We start from the raw sequence: 19,787 nt of genomic DNA, 5'->3' as shown, positions 1-19,787 counted from the left end.
ACGCCCTGCCCTGTCCTCTCTCTCGGTCTCAGCCGCTCCCACCAAGTCCCCCGCCCAGGTGGGCTGCCTCCATTTCCACCCCTACCGTGGGCCGGGAACTAGCCAGCGGCTTACCAAGTGGTGCAGGCTGGGAGTTGCGCTTTCCGTGGGTGGAGCTGGAGCTGCGTCGGGGAGAGGCTATCTGGGGACTTGGTGGTGGATGCCCGTGGGCCGGCTGGGTCCACGGCACTGAGTGCCCCCCACCATCGGCTCACCACGCCTCGGGCGGCCTGGGGCCGGCGTCTGCATCCCCAGAAACATGACAGGGCGTCCAGGCCCTGCCCCAGACTGTGAATCCGGGGCTGGGGCGAGCCGGGCGCTCCGCGCCCTCGGGTGCTGAGGCTCACCACGTCGGGGACCCCCGCAGCTCTAGTCTTCTCAGGGCTGGACGTGAGCAAAACCCACCCTGCTGGACCCTGAGCCCACCCCGCAGCCGCAAGCCCCGTGGCGTGGACAGCGCCAACCTGGCCAGCAGGTGGCAGCATTCGCCGGCTCAGCGGGGAAGGGGCAGCTCGGCTGCCGGGCCTCAGTGGGCACCGGCCTCCAAGCCCCACATTCACACATCACAGGTACACTGGGCACCCCATCCCCACCGACGGGCCCAGAGACACACACTTCACACGGGGGTGCAGTCCTCCACGGCTTCGCACACACACACCCACACACAACCACGTGAGTGACTGTGGGGCACATCCGTGGGACCCAACCCTCGAGGTGTCCGGGGTGGGCATCCCGAAGGGCCCCACGTGAGCCGAGGGAGGGGGCCGGACAGGGTGGGAGAGGGGCCAGGTGGGTATAGGCCTGTGCAGGGGCCACGGCTCCCTGATCCCCTGAGAAAGCGGAGCCCAGACCCCACTGCCCTCGCTGGCCTCGGGCAGAGACCCCTGGGCCTGGCTTCCCCACCTGGGAGGCCAGAGTGCCCCTCACCCTGAGACTGCAGGTCCCCCGGGGCTGCCCTGCACTGGGCAGGGGGCCGGGGAGACAGAGGGTCAGTAGCAAGGTCACATGAGCGCTGTATCATACAACTGCACCCTCCCAGGCCTCAAAGCCTGACTCCGACCACCCCTCGGCCCCCAGCCTGGAGACGGGGCAGGAGAGAAGATGGTGCCTGGGACCAGGTAAGGAGGGCCAGGTGGAGGGGACGGGCGGGGGGAGCGGGTGGGGGTCTGCCAGAACTCGGTGGACAGGGCAGCAGGAGGGAGACGGCTGGTGGTGGAGCGGGCAGGCCAGGCTCCATCCCCAGGCCCCATAAAGGGGGAGGCTTGCCCGCGTGGCTAGAGGGCACATTCGCCGGGACCCTGCTGGAGAATGTCATTAAAGTGGGCTTCCCTAGGCTCAGAGAATCCGGTCTCCCAGGGAGAGTGTGTAGACGGCCACACTCACACAGGTGGAAGAATCCGCATGTGCAGGGTCCCACAGAGAAGGCCTCAGAGGCGCAAAGGGCCTCCAGGGAAGGGCTGGATCCTCGTCACCGGGGTCCATCCTAGCACCTCCCGTGCGGGGACAGGAGTTGGAGGCCGTGGGTCCCGTCCACGTCACCTGCGATCGTGCCGCGGGTGGGCTCTAGGATTGAGCCTGAGGCTGTGTCTCCCCAGACCCCGTGTCTCTGCCTGCCTGGTGGGTGGGCAGTGGCCCGAGGTCCCAATGCTATGGCCGTGCCGAGCCTTCGGGGCATTGCTCCTTTCCGCCCGCCTGGGAGCTCAAGGCCACAGCCCCTTCCCACAGGGTAATGTCTACCTTGCTGACCGGCTGGCATGGCCTTGTGGGCTGCAACTCAAGGCCACCGGCCTCCTCCCCGGAGCCTCAGGCAGAGAGAGGATGCAGATGGCCCTCCCGGGGCCCAGGGCTTAGCTGGACCTGAACACACCGCACCTCGGTCTCAGCTGCCGAGAGACCCAGGACCGTTGCTGGGGCCCAGGCAGGAGGGCGCCCACCAGGGGCAGAGACACCAGGCTCGTCACCAGCCCTCTGGGCCCAGGCAGGAGGGCGGCCACCAGGGGCAGAGACATCAGGCTCGTCACCAGCCCTCTGGGCCCAGGCAGGAGGGCGCCCACCAGGGGCAGAGACACCAGGCTCGTCACCAGCCCTCTGGGCCCAGGCAGGAGGGCGGCCACCAGGGCCAGAGACATCAGGCTCGTCACCAGCCCTCTGGGCCTCAGTTGTCCTTTTTTTTTTTTTTATAAACTTATTTATTTATTTTTGGCTGCATTGGGTCTTCGTTGCTGTGCGCGGGTTTTTCTCTAGTTGCTGCGCGGGGGCTACTCTTCGTTGCGATGCGCGGGCTTCTCATTGCGGTGGCTTCTCTTGTTGCGGAGCATGGGCTCTAGGCGCGCAGGCTTCAGCAGTTGTGGCTCGCAGGTTCAGTAGTTGTGGCTCGCGGGCTCTAGAGCGCAGGCTCGGTAGACGTGGCGCACGGGCTTAGTTGCTCTGTGGCGTGTGGGATCTTCCCGGACCAGGGCTTGAACCCGTGTCCCCTGCATTGGCAGGCGGATTCCAGGGTGGCAGGCGCCACCGGGGAAGTCCCTTCCTGCCTATTTAAATGGGCCCTGACACTCGGGGCTCCCTCCGAGGGCTAAGTGCTGGGGCTCACTGGCTTTGCCCGGACGCTGTCCCTCCGCTGTCCACCTGGCTCCCTCCCTCCCTCCCCTCCTTGAGGTCTTTGCTCAGGTGGCACCTCTTCTCTGTGGCCTCCCTAACCACATGCTAAGATGCCAGCTGCACCCCCATTGCCCCAGGCCCCAGCCCGCTGTACTTAGACCTGATGTGCCCCACAGCCCACTCCTTAATCCTGGCTATTGTCCTGCCGCTGGACCCTGAGTGACGCGTCCTGTGTGCTGTTCACAGTTGTACCTCCAGTGCCCAGTATGGGAGCGCAATCCACGTCTGTGGGGGGAGGGGGGAAGGGGAGGGGGAGGGGGAAGGAAGGAGGGCGGACGAGGAAGTGTGCGCTTCCTATCTGGTGATGTAACCCACGTGACCCCCGCTCTCTTGGTTGGGAAATGTCCAGATAATCTTTCCTGTCTGCGCCTGGCTGCTAAATGGGCCACACCTGGGCAGCTGCATGAAGGGGTGGATCTCACTAATACCAGAGGACAGTTTCCCGGCAAGAACCTTTGCGTCCCGGGCTCTCAGAGGGTGCAGCTTGTTAGAGGTGCTGGTTTCAGAGAGGACTGCTGAGCCGGGAGGAGACCAGACTCGTTGCCCCGTCTCTGCTCCCCCAGGATGTCTGAGGGGTGGGCGGTGGATATCAAACAGGGACCACCTGAGTCCATCTCCCAGGCCAGAGCCAGTCCGAGCCACCACGGGGGCAGCCCGGGCAGCAGCCCACCGCCCCGTACACCTCCCCTCCCCGCAGGGTGGCCCAGGCGGCATCCAGTTGTCACTGGCATCACCCGGCTTCTCCCCTGCCCCTCCTGCAGGCCGCCTCTGATCCCTAACTTAATTTATTTTGACATCCTTGCTGCCATTTGACCTCCCTATGGAGTCACGTGGTGCTTAGAACTCATTATACCCCCTTGAAACAGGAAGTTAATTAAACCCTTCACAGAGCCGGTGTTGACAAGCGTCGGTGAGGGCCCCTGGCACAACAGCCCAGCGGCTCCAGGGCCTTGGGCTGACCAGCAGCGGTGGGAGCGAGGCCTGGGTCCCCTTCCCCCCAGCGCAGCCACCAGGGCCCATTCTGGAGCAGCAGGCGTGGGTTTCCTAGGGAGACTCCCGCTCTGCTGCTAACCTGCTGTGTGGCCTTGGGGGACTGACTTCACTTCTCTGAGCCTCAGTTTCCTTGTCTGGCAAATGGGAATTCTAACCATCCCTTCTTCAGAGAGCTGTTGGGAGCAGACGGTGCTCAGCACGGGCCCTGGCACTGAGGAACCGTCCACAACTCACTCATACCACTGCAAGCGTAAGGTAACAGCGTGCTGAGTACCACAGAAAAGGCACCTGGGCCCTGCAAGCTGGACCAGAGAGGAGCAGTCAGGAGCTCCCTGAGGAAGGGTGGGGGGCCAGGCAGTGGGAGGGAAGGGTGCACCGGGCAGCAGGGACAGCTTGTGCAAGGGCCCTGTGGCCACAGGCCACCGGGACCCACATTCAGGGAGGTTCAGAGGAGAAGGTAAGGGCAGGGCAGGGCCTGAGGTTATCATTCGCTTAACGGAAGGCCTGGCTGGCTTCAGCCTTTAGTGGGGCCAGGAGTGGCTGTGGGGATCCAGTAGCGGTCAGGGTGGTAGGTAAGGGAAGCTTGGAGCGGGGGTTGGGCTGACAACAGTGTCCCCACAGGGCCTCTCAGAGCTATACGGAGGTGAAGTCAGGGACACTGGGGGCACAGTGAAGCAGAAAGAGGGCTCACGGTGTGGCCTGGCCATCAGAGGCCCCTCACCTGACCTGGGCTTGGGACGCGCTCCCCACGGTCTGTCCAGCCCTCCCAGCCTTTCCGTCAGCTGAGAACGCCCTTCTGCCACCACTCTCTCCTGAACAGTCTTCATCGTTCGGTGTCCAGCTTAAGTGTCTAGAACATTCTGTGGTTCCCTTGGTCATCACCTAGCAACCAGTGCAGAAGCTGGGATGTGGGAGGCGCCACAGTCAGCCCCCTCCCCACCGGCAGCCACTGCCCGGACCCGGGTGGTCCTCCTGGGTTGGGGCAGCAGGGAGCATGCCCGTCAGCAGAGCCAGGCCCACGGGTGCCAACCCACAGGGCAGAGGGCAGCGGTGGAGCAGACGTGAGCCCAGAGCCACAGTGGCACCAAGGCTAGGGGAGCCCTGAGGGTCATGCCCCCCACCCCCACTGACAGATGAGGAAGCCAGGACCTAACTGCTTAAGGACTTGCTCAGGGTCGCAGCCTCCAATGTGGTAGAGCCAAGGTTCAAACCCAGTTCTCCTGGGGCACAGCCAGGGTTAAGAACCCGGGCTCTGGAGTGCGACTGCCTGGGGTCACCACTTCTGAGCTGCAGGGCCACTCTGAACCTCAGCGTCTTCATCACCACCGCGACAGCCTTGGAAGCTGTGTCCTAGGCCCAGCTCTGCCACCTTCTGCCTGGGTGACCACCAGAGGTGGTCAAGGACATCATGAGAGACCGTGAACCAGCCCAGAAGAAGGGCTCGGAAAAGGCTGGTGATGCTGACAATGACATCGCCCCTAGAGCCATCCCCAGGAGGCTTCCCTAGGCCCAGACAACCTTGGAGCCTTCTCGAGAGGCCTCCAGACTACTAGACCTTGAAATCCAGCAAAGCAGGAAACATCCAGGCCGTGGTCAGGGCAGCCCAGCTCCACGCCAAGCCCTTCTCAGCCCCATAGTGGGTGTTGCCAACCCCCAAGTGGACTGAATGCAGTTCTGTTTTCTTCACCAGTGACGTTTGGATGTGAATCTTGGCACTCCCACAGGGGATGCAGGTGGCCAGATGGAACCCTCTCCCATCTGAGCAGGGATCCCTGCAAAACTCCACAGAGATGGCACCTCCTCCAGTTAGCCTTCCTTGATTTCCCCAGGCAGAGGCGGTCGCTCCTGCTCTGGGCTGAGCCGGGCCTGCCTTTCCACAGCATTTCTTGCTCCTCTTTCCTCAGTTTATCGTCCGTATCAACAGACCTCCCCTGAGGGTATAGTGGCCTGTGTGAGCAAGGTCCTGTGACACCGCCACCGGTCACAAGCAAGCTGGAGTTTCCTCATCTGTACGGTGGCGGTAATAATATCCCCGTGCAGGGCAGACAGAGGGGGCAAAGCATGGAAGCCAAGTGCCCCAGAAACATCACGGGCCTGGGTCAGGGCTGTCATGGCAGGTTCTTTTGTTTGTTTTTTATAAATTTATTTATTTTTAATTTTGGGTGCGTTGGGTCTCTGTTGCTGCGCGCAGGGCTTCTCTGGTTGCGGAGAGCGGGGGCTACTCTTCGTTGCGTTGCGCGGGCTTCTCATTGCGGTGGCTTCTCTTGTTGTGGAGCGTGGGCTCTAGGCGCGCAGGCTTCAGTAGTTGCGGCTCACGGGCTCAGGAGTTGTGGCGCACAGGCTTAGTTGCTCCGCAGCATGTGGGATCTTCCCAGACCAGGGCTCGAACTCGTGTCCCCTGCATTTGCAGGCGGATTCTTAACCACTGCACCACCAGGGAAGTCCCCTGTCATGGCGTTTGATGGGCACTTGACCCGCGCAGGTGCACAGAGCCCTGCACTTGGCTTAAGGCTCTTCTGTTGCTGCCCGGAAATTCTTAATTTTTGAACAAGGGGCCCCACATTTTCATTTTTCACTGAACCCTGAGAATGATTTAGTGGATCCTGGTCAGCAGGACCTGCCTCTGCCTCTAAGTCCCTGGGCAACTGGGGTTGTCTCTCCTCTCAGAACCTGAAGTGGCCAAAGTCCTGCCACTCTTTTCCTCCTGCACCCTAGACAGACATCACTAATTGATCGTGGTTCTCCTCCACCTGCTGACCCTCAGAACCCTCCTCAACACAGACCTCCAGGCATTCCAGCAGCACCAACCTGGGCGTCACTTGCTATGCATGGAGCCTCAAACCCAGCACAGGTCCAGCCCGTGGCCACCTCCTCCAGGAATCCCCCTGACTGCCTGACTGTGAGGTTCCCATCCTGTAAAGAGGCCCCCTTTGGGGAAGGCAGCAGGCCCAATGAGAAACCCAGACAGGTGGGGCCCCTTGTCCAGTTGACAAACATGTGGGAGCCCTGGGCTGAGTGAACCAGCCATCCATGGGCCCCATGCTCCCCAGAGGAGGGGTGCAGCACCGGGTAACTCTAGGAAGGCTGTACCCCTTGGCCCTGGAGTGGGAAGAGCTGGTGAGCACGTGACCCCGGACAGGTCTCTTGGCCTCCCGGCCTTAGTGTTCTTCTCTGTCCACTGGCAGTGGCAGGTCCTGGGGTAGACCTCAACCTTCTGCCCTGCCTGCCAATCTCCTGCCCTCCTGGGAGCAGCGGTAGGGCAGGGGAGAGTGCCCAGGTTCTGAGGGCAACCTTTTCCTCTTCCGTGGGGCAGGGGCAAAGGTAACAGGAGTCACAATGGGGGGGGGGGGTCTCACGGGCAGAGTACTCAGTACCTAGCCAGCCTCCATATGTGACAGTTGTGATGATTATCTGATGCCATCAGATGGGTGGGCCCAGCTTTCTGGACAGGCATCCAGGTGTCCTGTTTGCAAAGGTCTTCCCATTAGCCCCTGGGCCCTGCTAACTTCCTATTTCTTGTGAATATGGGGGGTGGGGGTAGGCACCAAATGCAGGCCAAGAATGTTAAAAGAATACACTTGAGCCCCCAGGGACAACTCTAATGGTGTATGACTTTGAGCCTCCCTGGAAAATGGGGGGCCTCTGGGATCCCATGAACATATCCCAAAGAACAGAAGGCTCGGTCTCCGTTTCCATGGCTGGAACAGGCAGTACTGACCTCGCTCCCTTCTGACTGTTCCAGGCGGGGAGGGGGCTTAGGGGTTCGCTCAGCCCGCGAAGGGTCTTCTTCCTGGGCCTCCAGCAGGGGCGCCCTTTAGAGGCACGGCCGGGGGAGGAGAGGCCCAGAGGGGCAACGCCTGGGGGCAGCTGCGGGGGGAGCAGGCACAGGCCGCTGGCTTCCACACCACCCCCGCCCCCGATCTCCAGCCATATCTGAGCCCAAGGGAGGGGGACCCGAAGTCCCCCACTCTCCACTTGGGGCTGCAGCCACCGGAGGTGGCGAACCCCAGGGATGCCGCTCTTCCACCACAGCCTTGGGCAGAAGCCCCACCCTGTCAGAGCCGGCTCCAAACCCCAAATCTGGTCCAAGGCAATGTGGAGCGTCAAGGCCTCGGGCTTCCTCACCCGGCCCTCACCGTCCCCCATCCCGCGGGCCGAGGAGGGTGGTCGCAGAGCCCAGAGGTTCTGGGCGGGACCGAGGCCCTGGAGGCGGAGTTACAGAGCGGGGGGCGGAGTCATGGGCGGTGGAGGTCGGAGCCATGGTTTGGGGGCGTGGTCTGGGCGGGGCTTCGGTGTCCAGGAACCGAACCAGGTCAGGTCAGGCTGGGGGGCGGAGCTGCAGCTGCGCCGAGGGGGCGGGTCCAGGGAGGTCTGGAGCCCGGCCGGACGCGCGGCGGCGGGATGCCTTGGGTCGCCGAGTCTGAGCCGGGTCTGGGGGACAAAGCGGCAGGGCCGAAGGAGTAGTCGAGGAGGCCACAGGTCTACCCAGGGCCGGGGGCGGGTTCAGCTCTCTGGGGGCGGGGCCAGAAGGCGGGGCGGGGCCATTGCGGCGAGGAAACAGGGCCAGTCCAGGGGCGGGCCAGGGCGGCGGGGCGGGGCGGGGCCAGGGCCGCGAGGTAACAAGATCCGCCCGGGGGCGGGCCAACTCGGTGCAGGCGGGGCGAGGCCGCGGCGCTGGGGGCGGGACCAGCGGTGGGGGCGGGCCCGGAGGCGCGGCGCCGTGACGCGGACGCCCCGCCCGCACGCCCCGAGCGCCCGGGCCGAGGCCGCCCGGTTCGCCGCGCGCTGCCCGCAGGTTCCATTGAGAAGAGCCGAGCGGCGGCGGCGGCGTCTGCGCGGAGGCGGAGGAGCCGGCAGCAGCCCGCCGCCCGCCGGCCCCGGCGGTCCGCGCGGCCGCACAGCAGGGCCGAGCCTCCGGCCTCCGCAGCGGCGCCGGGCCGGACGCGGCGGGCTGGGGGCGCGGGCCGGGGCGGCCGCGGAGCCCAGGGGCCGGGGGCATGAGCCGCCCCGCGGCCCCGCCGCGCCCCCGCCGCCCGCCGCCGCCCGCCAGGGGCTAGAGGCGGCCGCCACGAGGGCGCGCGGCGCCGGAGACATGTCCAGGAGGAAACAGAGCAACCCCCGGCAGATCAAGCGTGAGTCAAACTTTGCCCGCCGGCCCCGACCCCCGCCGGTCCGCCCCCGGTCCGTCCCGCTCTGCCCGCGGCGCCCGCGACCTTCACCCCGCGCCGCGCCCCCCACGCTGTGTGCCAAGCGCGCCGTAATCTAATCTCCGCTGGCGGGCCGGTCCCCCGCGTCTCGGCACCGGCACCGGCACCGGGGGTCCCGCCTGGTGGGGGTGTCCGCCCAGAGGGCCGGAACGGGGTTGCTGGGGGCGCGGCCACCTCGCGGCCTGCCCCTCCCCCGCATCCCCCGAGATGGTGCGGCGATAAGGCGGCCCGATCTGGGCTCAGATAAAGTTTAAAATATTCCATTCTGCAAGTCCCATCCTGATAAGATCGCTCTGTCGGGACGGGCTGAAATTGTGATCTTATCTCGCGCGGTTGACTCTCCCAGGCTTTGTATCTAGAGGGAGAAAGAGAGAGACCTGGGAGGGAGAGGGGGCACCCGGGGCGCGTGGAAGTGCACGGCCAAGAGGCGGAGACCCGCCGGCGCCCACCCCCACTCCCGCTGGCTTGCAGAGCCGCCTGGCTTGGAGGATGGAGGTGTAGCTACCTCAGCCCACGCGCTGGGCTCCAGCCCTGTCTCTGGGTCTCGAACTCGAGCCTTCCCTGCCCGGGGACAGCCTCCTGGAGGTCCTCCCCTCCCTGTGTCCCAGCCAGGACTGCAGGGGCGCTGTGCGCTGGGTGGCTTGCGGTCACACACACTCTCTAGCCGAGGGGTCGGGGAGGGGTCTCCTGGGACTCAGTCCTGGGCCAGGGTCGCCTCCGCACGCGTCCAAGTGTCTCACCCGTCTGGCCCGCAGGCCACTCCCCCGGTGGGGGAGGGGGGCAGGCAGCTGCTGTGTCCACACTGATGATGCCCCCCGGAGATAAGAGCGCCCCATACTCTTGGGGCCCCTCGGCTGCCTGAGCAGGGAGAGAGAGGGCAGTGCACAGGAAGCACGGCTCCCCACCCCACGCCAGTAATAACTTCGCGCCTCTGCTGCCAGGGCCAGAGTGCGGGGCCACATCTCCCCGGCCAGACCAGCAGGTCGCTGGGGCTGCCCAGGAGGCGAAGAGGGGGCCAGACCACTGCCCAGCCCCATGTTCCCCCGCACTGCCTCTTCTGTCCACATGACCATTGCCACCAGAACCCTGTGTGCATGCTCCTGGGGGAGTGTCTACTCCCGAGGTCCCAGAGAGGGGGAAGGCAAGCATGAATCCGGGTTCCCGTAACCCGACTCCTCAGTGTGCAAGCGGGACCTGTTTTCCGAAAGTCGCTTTCTATCAAGTCAACTCAAGTATTAAAACCACCCACAGGTCCCGATCTGCGCTGGTTCTCTGGTTTCTTTTTCCCCTCCTCCCCTGTGCGCCTCTGTTCGGTCTGTTCTCGTGTGTGCGTGTGTATGTGTTTCAGCGTGATGAGAAATGCAGATAGCGCGGGCAGGGAGATCGCAGGTTGGGAGCCGATCGCCAGAGCCGATAAGGCCCAGAGCGGAGCGAGCGCCCGGGCTCAGCTGGGTCGACCGAGCGGTGCGTGTTGGGGACAGGGACCAAAGCGGGCGCGAGGGCGAGCCCCCGCTGTCCACCTTCAGCGCGCCCGGTAAGCGGGCTGGGGAGAGGGCCGGCCCTGGGAGGCGGGGCCGGGGCACCCTCCCTTCAGCCCGCGGCCCCGGGCGCCTCCTCCCCCTGGCAGATCTTGGCGCGTTAAGATGCGAGCGCTGATTGTCACCAAGCGGCGGCGCCCGCACGCCCGCCCTCTGCCGCCCGCCCTCTGCCTGCGGCTGTGCGTAGGGCCCTGGCGGCTGTGTGCCCGCCGCTCTGGCCTCACCTGCGACCAGGCCGCGGGTGTGGAGGGGAGGGGCCCGAGCGCTTGGGCCGCCGCCCCCCCCGGGGCCCCCACCAAAGCCGGGGCGCAGCTGCCCGCGCCTCTGTGCGCCTTTTGTTCCGCGCAGAGATAGATGTGCCGCGCTGATAAGGCGCACAACCGATGGCGGCGGCGATAGGCGCGCCCATTTATTAACTTCAAACGTGGGAGCGGGGGAGGGCGAGGCGGGAGCGCGGCCTTGGCCGGCCAGATGGCTGCGACGATAGGCCGGGCCGCGCTGGCGGGGAGCGCGGGGCGGAGCGCAGCTCGGGACCCCCGCCGCCCTGGCCCGCCGAGGTTTCCTCCCGCCCGGGTCGATGTGAGCTCAGATAAGCGCCGGGCCGGTCGGCCGGATGGCGATCTCCCAAAGCGATAAGAGCCCTTATCTATGGCCACCAGGCCCCGCCGGGTTCGAGGCAACAACAGCGCGGGGGCGTCGCGGCTGGGGCGAGTGGGGGGCCTCCGACCTGCCGGGGAGGGGTGGAGGGGCGTGCGTGCCTGGGTCCGTTTGGGCGAGTTTTCATCCCAAACACACTTCATTGCCAGGAAGTTGATCCTCCCCCTGCGGGTGGTACAGTCCGTCAAAATGAAAGAAAACTGACTTTGCACCGGCCAGGAGCGGGGAGGAGGGGAGGGAGGACACCCAGCCCTGATTCCTATTAGATGGTGTGAGATAGCAGAGTCAGGGGTGTCACCTCCAGAAGGAGAGAGGGTGTTTTCCCCCTTGAATCAAGTTGGTGTTGGTGTTCTTCCTGTCAAGTGGTAAGTGTGACCTGCGTGGAGTTTTCTTGAAAAAAGAATCGAAGTGGCTTCTGCTGCCGAGCCGAGGTTGGGGGGAACACAGCGTGCTGGCATCTCTTTGAGCAGGTCCCCCAAATCAGAAGGGAAGGTCTGCTCAGACCTGCCTTCATTCACTCGGGAGGTCTTCACTGAGCGCTTGCTGAATGCGAGTACTGGGTCGTAGCCACTGCCCTGGGGAGCCAGGGGAGGGGTGAGCTGACCAGGGGCCGGCAGAGAGCAGTACGGAAACCGGGGAGGTGGGGGTGGATGGGGGCAGGTGGGGCACTGCCTGCAAGGGGAGACCTCCAGAGGAGGTCAGGAAGAGGCCAGCTGTTGGGGGTGCCTCCAGGGACAGTGGGCTAGCCTCAGTTTCCAACTCTGGACAGTGGGGACAGGAGCAAGCCCCCCGGTCACACTGGGGATGCCGAGGGGACCACAGAGCCCTCTTGCAGTGGGAGGGCCCCTGCGGACCATGGCTCCAGATGCCAAGTGGAAGTCGAGGCCAGCCAGGCAAGGGGCTCCCGGAAGAAGTCCCAGCCCGAACAGCTGCTCCATTGCAGACGGAGGTGTTTTTCACACGTTCTCGGAGCTTGGTTAAGCAAATTATTGGTGGCCACAGGATGACTCATTCACTCCGAGCTTTAAGCCACCTGCCCGCTCTCCCCAGCAGGCAGACGCCCACCTGGAGGCTGGCCGTGCCTCTGGTGAGGGCCGGTTCCGGAGAGAGACTGGGTTGGGCCGGAAGAGGGGTGAGGTGGTCTCTCAGTTTTGATGAACTTGAGAGGATTATCTGCACAGAGCGATGCACCTCCCCCTGCCAGGTGTGGGAGGCTCCTGGGAAGCTGCCTGGTTCCCAGGGGTCACCTTGCAGTACCCACCACCCCACTGTGACGGCAGAGAAGCGAGGAAACACGGGGCTTTGGCAGCCTGGCTGCCCGTAACTCGAGCCCCATGAGCAGGTGGCTGTGCCTTCTGCGGCCTCAGTTTCCCGTCTCTTGAAATCAGGTGTGACCTTGCCTGCCAACCGGGGGTGGACGGGCACCGTGGCTGCCCTCAGCTGGCCTCCGCGCCCTCCTCAGAGCCCTGGGGGCATGGGGGCCAAGCTACAGTGAGCCAGGGACCCGGGCCTTAGAGACGCAGAGACTGGCTCCCAGCCCCCATTCCCTGAACCTGGCCTTGAGCAGAGTTCTGGTGGGCGGCAGCCAGGCCCCGAGCTCTCAGGCCCTGGGGCTGGGCCTTCGCGCTGGTTTTCCTGCATTCCTGGGCCTGAGGGAAGACAGACGGCTCATTTGCTCGTCAGATAGTAATAATGATATCTATAGTAGCTAATACTCGCGGGGCTTACTCTGTGCCAGGCCACGTGTTATCTTAAGGCAGGTCCTGTTCTTACCGTTTACATCTTGGGGAAACTGAAGCACAGAGAAGTTAAGTTTCTCACCCAAGAAAATGACAGCCAGAGTTGGAAGGCAGGCAGTCTGGCCCCGCTGTGGACATCACGCTGCTTTCCCACAGTCTCTTGCCTTTGTCTGCCTCTGGGCTTCCCCGGCCTCAGTCTCCACACCTGTGAAATGGGCCTCTGGGAGCAGAGGTGCCCAGGGGTCTTTCCCCAGCCCTGCCCTTGCCGAGTCTCCTGTGACCTCCTTCCGGAGATGTTTCTGCGCAGGGTAGGGGGATGGGGTCCCAGGAGGCTTCATCCAGCCCTGCCAGTGCCCTGAGCCCCAGTCTCATCCCGCCCACCTAGCCAGCCCCTCCCCAGAGGTCACTGGGAGCCCAGCATGGCACCAGCACCGCCAGGGATTTAAATGGGTCAGTTGGGGAAGAAAGGAGGAGGGAACACGATGCCATTAATTGTACCCCTTATCTCCTGTTTCTATGCCAACCAGACGTTCCTGGGGCTTGCCGGGCTCGGGAATAACACTCCCGGGCGGACTATCTACCATCGACAGGCCCTCTCCTGGAGGCAGCTGTTGCGTCCCGGCCGCTGTCGCCAGCCCCGTAGCCCCGGGCCCGGGTGCCTGGCTGGGCTCCTGCCACCGGCCCCCATACCCTTGGATCCTCCTGGCGCTGCCCCATGGCCCCTGTCCCCGTTTCACAGACGGGGAGACTGAGGCCGCCATCACACGTTCACTCTCTGGACCTCACCTGCTGTTCCCCACCCAGGCAGGAGTGGCCTGGACCGAGAGGGTGGCAGGAGAGGGGGCAGCAACACCTGCAGAGCGTGCCCCTGTGCCTCCGTGTCCTCCGCTTTGGCAGCAGGAGGGGGGTGGCCCCGTGGGTAAGGGCTCAGCCGCCTTCAGTCCGCAGTGCACGTGTCCCTGTGAGGAGGGGAGGGCAGGCTCCCGTCAGGCTGCCCCCTCACCCGAGCCTGGGTTCAAGCCGAGACTTGGAGGATTTCTCTCTGGCTTCTTTCAGCCCCTTCCAGCCTCAGTGCCTTCGCCTCGGTTTCCCCATCTGCAGAATGGGGATGCCGACACTGGTGGTCCCTGAGCACAGCTGTGAGCACAGACGGGAAATACACGTCTTCTCAGACAGCTGCCAGCATCCCCATCGTCCTCCCCCGCAGTATCTTTGTGGTCCATCGGTCAAGTTAGATCTGTGGTTTCCAGCTTATCTGTGATGGACAAATCCCTTTTCCCAAGCTGTCCCCAGAGAGTGAAACACATGCAAGGACCCTGCCTAGGAAGTGGGGCCCGCACCTGCCCCCCTCCCGTCTCTCCTCTTCGTGGCTGGCCTTCGCCTCCAGCCGTTCCAGCTACAACTTGCCAGGCAGGTGCCCGGGCTGCGCACACCGCACACGTTGCTTGCCCTCTCGTCAGAGAGGAGGGGCTGCACTGGGGAGTTGTCAGTGAGGTTCCTCTGTCCCCCACCCACCCCTCACCTCCCCGCCTGAGCTCTGGATGGGTTTGGACCAAGCCAGCCCAGAGTTGAGGGGCTGTGGGGTCGGGCAGCCCACTGAGAGGACCCCAGGGCCTCCTGTGTCCCTGTGCCCATTTCACAGAGGAGGAGCTGGAGGCCTGGAAAGGAACGGCGGCTTGCCGAGGGTCCCCGGGCAGCATCAGTGTGGGCGGCCCCTCTCTGCCTCAGTTTGCCCCCTGGTTCAATGGGCACATCCCAGTCCAGTGCCCCATTTTGCAAATGAGGTTTTGAAGACATCAGGAGGCCGGGACTAGAGTCCTGCCTCCAGGCAAGGAGGCGATGAGGGCAGTCTGGGTCTGAGAGAGGCCGCCCCGCCCTTCTTCCCCCCGCCCCGCCCCCCGCCCCCCAACTTTCAACTCCAGCATCACAGCCCCCAGCTGAGTGGCCTCAGGGAGCGTCTCCTATTTTCTCGTCTGTAGAACAGGGGTGACACGTGACACGGCATCTACCCCAGAGGCTGTGTCCGGTACCCACGCGGGGCTGGGACACAGAAGGTGATGAGCTGAGCACACCTGGGATCCCAGGTGAGATAGGGGCTGGGCTGTTGGTTGATGGGTGGCGTGTTGCTCCCACCCACCCCAGCTGTCCGTGGGACCACTGGGCGGGCTGAGGACAGGGACCTTTGCCTCCGGGCCCGGGGGTTCCATCCCCACCCGGTGCCCCACAGCAGGGAGTGGGAGCTCAGAGATCGGGGCCCGCACCGTCCTCCGAGGGCTCCGGGCTGCAGGCCAGCCCGTGTCTCCGGAGCGGGAGGCCACTGCAGCGGGGGGCTGCCACGTGGCCTCGAGTCCTGGCCTTGCTGTGACCCTGTGGGCAGGTGGCCTCTCTCCTGCCTCGGTTCCTGCTTTTGGAGCAGAAGCTTAATAAGAGCACCTCCCTCCTGGGGCCTGCATGTGGGGTCCGTGAGATTCCCAGATACAAACTGTAAAGTGCGGTCCCGCAGGCAGGTCCTTGGTGGACGTGGCAGCCCTGGGAGCTGCTGGTTGCACTACTGACATTTTGCCAGAAGCCCCAAGGGCTGGACGCTTCACACAGAGGCCTGCCTCCCACCCTCCTCCCCTTCGTGTGTTAGTTTCTGAAGAGGGAGGGAGTCGTGGGCCGGGTGCCCTGACTGCACCTTAGGCGGGGCGGGCCCAGGCCCCATCAGTCCCTTTCCTGCCCAAGGGTCTTACCTGCTGTTACGATTATCATCGTTATTGACTGACCCATTTTACAGGCAAGAAAACTGAGGCCCTGGGAGACAGTAACATGCTCAGGAACTTGTGATCCAGGAGCTGGGTCTGTGGACCCCAGAGGAGGGCCGAGGTTTCTCTGGGCAGTGCCCACTCGGCCCCCCAGTCACCTGTCCTGCCCTCCTGAGTCATCCTGTGTCCTCCCAGGGCCTCCTGGGCCCAGCTCCTCCCCGCCTCCCCTCCCTCCTCCCTCCCTCCAGTCTCCTGTTTGGGAGAAGGCAGTGCCCGCTGGGGCAGGAATGTGGTGGCTGACCTTGGGCCAGAGCTGGGGCACAGATAGGCAGGCCCCTCCCCTCTACCTCCTGTCCCTCGATCTGCCTCCCCTGGGCCTGCCGGCTACACCAGGGCCCCATCACCTCTTTTACGGGAGGGGAAAACACGGCTCCACAGCCGTGTTTTCCCCTCCCGTAAAAGAGGTGATGGGGCCCTGGTGTGCAGCTTCCGCGAGCCCCGGCGTGGGGCGAGCTTGGCCCTGGCCCCAGTGCTCCTGGTTCCCACGGGCCCCACCCCAGGACTGGAGCGGAGTGGGGACAGAGACCCAGCCAGTCAGCCTCAGAGCCTACCCCCTGTAAGCACTTCGCTGGCGTCCCCTCCTGTGATTCTCCATACACCCACTGAGGTTGGGGTTCTCAAACCATTTTGCACCCCAAAAAGAGGATCAGAGAGGGTGGACGGTTGCACCAGGGTCACACAGCACTCTAACGATGTGGAGATGGGGTTGATGGGGTGGTCTGTGCAACCCTGTGCCAGCTGCTAGACACCCCCAGAAGTGGCGGGCGGGCTGCTTCCTGGGAGGAGGGGGCTCTGCACTCGGGTGGCTGCCGGAGCTTCCCTGCGGTGGGGCTCTTGGGCTCTGCCGGGAGGCTCACCTTGCCTCCCTGAGCCTCAGTGTCCACCTCTGCAGGACGGGGATGTCTTGGGGACACCGGGCTGGGCGCAAGTCAGTTGGTTCCCCTACAAAGTACAGCTGTGATGCTGAGCTCGCAGGCAGCGAGGCTGCTGAGACCTTACAGCAGAGGTCCAGCCTGGGCCAGAGCCTCTGCGTCGTCTGTCGTTTGTCAAAGTTAAAATGAAGAGGAAGGGGGACACCTCTCCCCTCCCCCATCTCCCTTGCACTGCTTCCTGTCAGTTCCTCTTGGTGTCTCACTTCAAGCCCTCCAGCTTTCCCGATCTGCCCTGGCCACTTGCACCTGCCACAGCCTCCTGCCTTCATTTCCCTTTTCTCCACCCTGCAAGTCAGACCCAGGGAGCGGGAGGCCAGGGGGCCACAGGGCCAGGGGTCTCCGCTCCTTCCTGCAGTGGGCAGCGGGGGAGAGCTGCTAGAGAGCCCTCCACTGGAACAGCGGGCCCATGCTGCACTGCTGGACTCTCAGCTCCCAGGGAGGGCTTGGTGGGCCTGGGGAAGCCCCTCGCTGCTCTTCGGGCTGCTCTGGCATCGGGCCCTTGGCCCCTTGCAACGAGAGACAGAGCTGAGGCTTCCCCCATCTGACCCGCGTTTACTGGGGCCCCAAGCTCATCCCGAGACTAACCCCAGCTCGTGGTCACTGGCCGTTAGACCAGGCGTTAGCTGAGCATTTACTAAGCCCCTGCTGGGTGCCCAGCACTTGCAGCCGTGAGCTCACGTCCTCCCCTCACAGCCTTTGAGGGGGGCTCAGCAGTTAGCCCGGTGCATGGAGGGGAAACTGAGGCTTAGAGGGTTTAAAGGTCAGACTCAGGACCGCGGCTCGAGCTCCCCACCCTGGGAGTGAGGAGAGGATGGCGACGGTTGTGGTGTCCAGGGCCAGAGCTCTCCCTGCGGGGCTTGGTGCCACCCATGTTTACATCCAGGAAACTGAGGCTTTCCTGCGGTTCCAGGCAGCGTCCAGCTGTGGTCTCCTTGGTGGCTGTGTGACCTTGGGCAAGTCCCTACCCCTCTTGGGCCAAAGTGGCCGCTGCCCAGCCTTCCAGCTTCAGGAGAGAGACCAGAGCCACAGCTGAACCGGCACACGAAGGCCAGGCCCTCCTGGGGCGGTTCCTGGTCACATGGGCCCTCTAGGCAGCAGGTGGGGGGTATCCTCGGGTGGGACTCTCGCTCCGCACCTCAGCTTAAGTGCTCCCGGGGAATGAGTGGATTTGGAGGCCCTTTCCTCTGAATGGGCAGATGTGTTCTGTTTATGGGCCCTGGGTGCCCCATCCCCTGGGGCATCCCATGCCGGGGCCCTGAGGGCAGGCAGGAAGCCCCAGCATTTTAGGGCCACACTGAGCGTACCCCGAGCCTCAGGTCGGGACCTGCGGGCGCAGAGCCCACCAGGATGTCCCCACCCTGCTCCTGGGGCTTGGGGCCTGGAAGAGGCTTCCAGCAGAGGTGATAGGGGACCCTGCGGGCCACAGGGCAGGAGGGCAGGCTGCTCACACCCCGGTCCCCCCACCATGCCCCCACACCACCCACCCTTTCCACTTCATGGGCCTGGCACGGCTCGGGAGGGCCTGGGACCACCCCAGCCCCACTGGGGCTCTGAGGTGGCCTCCTGCCTCAGTTTCCCCTCCTGCACAATATGCACACACCCAGCTCCGCCCAAACCAGACATTTTCCCAGAGAGCAGAGGGACCGCGCCCCGCCACACACACACTCTCACTGCAGTGGCCTTGATGGTCAGTGGGCACCCAGGCCCTCATGGGCCCCGGCCAGGTCCTCCTCTCCATCCTGGCTTTGCCCGCCGGGGCCTGGTCCGCCCGAACTGTCTCCCCGGTCCAGGCCTCTGGCAGGCGCAGGTTTCAGCTCCCGTGATAACTCGGAAAGTTGAACTGGCCCCATTACCGCGCCGAGATGGTTGGCGAGATACGGCCTTGATAATGGGGGAGATACGGCGTCTCCGTGGCCAATGGCCCAGCCTCTCCACCCATTAACATTCCCCACCAGCGATCCCTCGCACTATCTCCTCCATTTCCACTCCTCCCGCAGATAAGAATGGAAATTCTGACTTCATAGCTCACTGATTAAAGTGTCTGGATTTCTTGATAATACACAGATAAATTATGTTTTTGAAAAAGAAGGTAGGGAGGAGGGTGGGCAGGGTGGGGGCCGTCTCTCCCGGCCTGTCCTGTCCCCCTGGGCCGGCCATCAACCTTGGCACGTCCAGCCTGCACCTCCCAGGCCTCTGCACAAAGGCAGTGTCCGCGGGCCGGGCTGGGGAGGGAAGGTAGAGGCCTCCGCTGGGAAAGGCAGCAGCAGCGGCAGGGACCGTGTTGGAGGGAACGAGGGCCAAGGGTTGAGCCCTCGTGAGAGATTTCAACCTCCCCAGCTCACCGGAGCTGGGTGTGTGGACCCCACTGCCTCGCCTCTGTCTCCTGGGACGTATCTCTGGGCCTCGGTGTCCTCATGTGTCAGATGGGCCCAGGCTGGGGTCTCTCCTCTCCCTCCCTGGCCCCTAGAACGAGCGGCGCCTGGTTATATGCAGTCGGTGCCCGGTAAATGTCAAGGAGCCCGGCGGAGCCCCACCTGCCAGTTAGTTGGAGAAAGGGAGGGGCTCCCAGCTCTCTCTCCCTGCCCGGTCCCCAGCCACCCTGCCTTCGGAGGCCCGCCCGGCCGCCACGTGTGACGGCTGGCGCCCTGATGGGACTGAGGTGCCATCTCCGCGTCTGTCTGGGTAAAGCTGCCTCCTTCAGCTGATGAGATCCGCTGCTGATGGTGCCATGAGTGCGATTGGGGCCACCGTGGGACTAATCCTCCCCGCTGAGGGACAGGTGCGGCAGCCACGGGCGAGGGGACGCTACGGAGGGGAAACGAGGCATCCTCGCCCCCTCGATGCAGAAAGCCCGGCAGAGGAGCTGCCTGGGGCTCCCGGCAGGCGCAGGGCAGCCGGCCATTTTCCTTGCTTTCTGCATTTATTTTTTAAGCAACTCTTGAGAAACGAGATTCTCTGTGGTCCCAGAGACAGGAGGCCTGACTGGACAGTCAGTGACATTTCTGGGTGGCTCTGGGTCTCCACGCTTAAAATCCGAATGGAGCCATTGTTAGCTGATAGCTCCCTTCCCTGAGCGCTTGCTATATGCCAGGCCTGGGCGTGACCTGTGTTATCCTTAGAGTCCTCCCGGTATCCTGGGAGGGGCACCTCTGACCTCATTTCTCCTCGGAGGACTCAAGGCTCAGAGAGGTTGAGTAACCCACCCAAGGTCACACAGCAT

At 64.1% G+C, this 19,787-nt stretch overlaps 1 protein-coding gene across 1 annotated transcript in view; it reads left to right on the top strand.

Annotated features, from left to right (window-relative positions):
• The first annotated feature begins 8,293 nt into the window (after positions 1-8,293).
• Positions 8,294-19,787, top strand: part of ZFPM1 (zinc finger protein, FOG family member 1) — a 67,642-nt gene continuing 56,148 nt past the window's right edge. Inside the window, exon 1 of the mRNA XM_079907152.1 lies at positions 8,294-8,822. Coding sequence (XP_079763278.1) covers positions 8,783-8,822 — 40 coding nt within the window. The 5' untranslated portion in view covers positions 8,294-8,782. The remainder of the gene's footprint in view (positions 8,823-19,787) is intronic.

The sequence above is a fragment of the Stenella coeruleoalba genome (genome assembly GCF_951394435.1).
Source record: "Stenella coeruleoalba genome assembly, chromosome: 20".
NCBI classification, from domain to species: Eukaryota; Metazoa; Chordata; class Mammalia; order Artiodactyla; family Delphinidae; genus Stenella; species Stenella coeruleoalba.
Note: the sequence above shows the minus strand (reverse complement) of the source record. Positions and strands in the feature narration are given on the sequence as shown.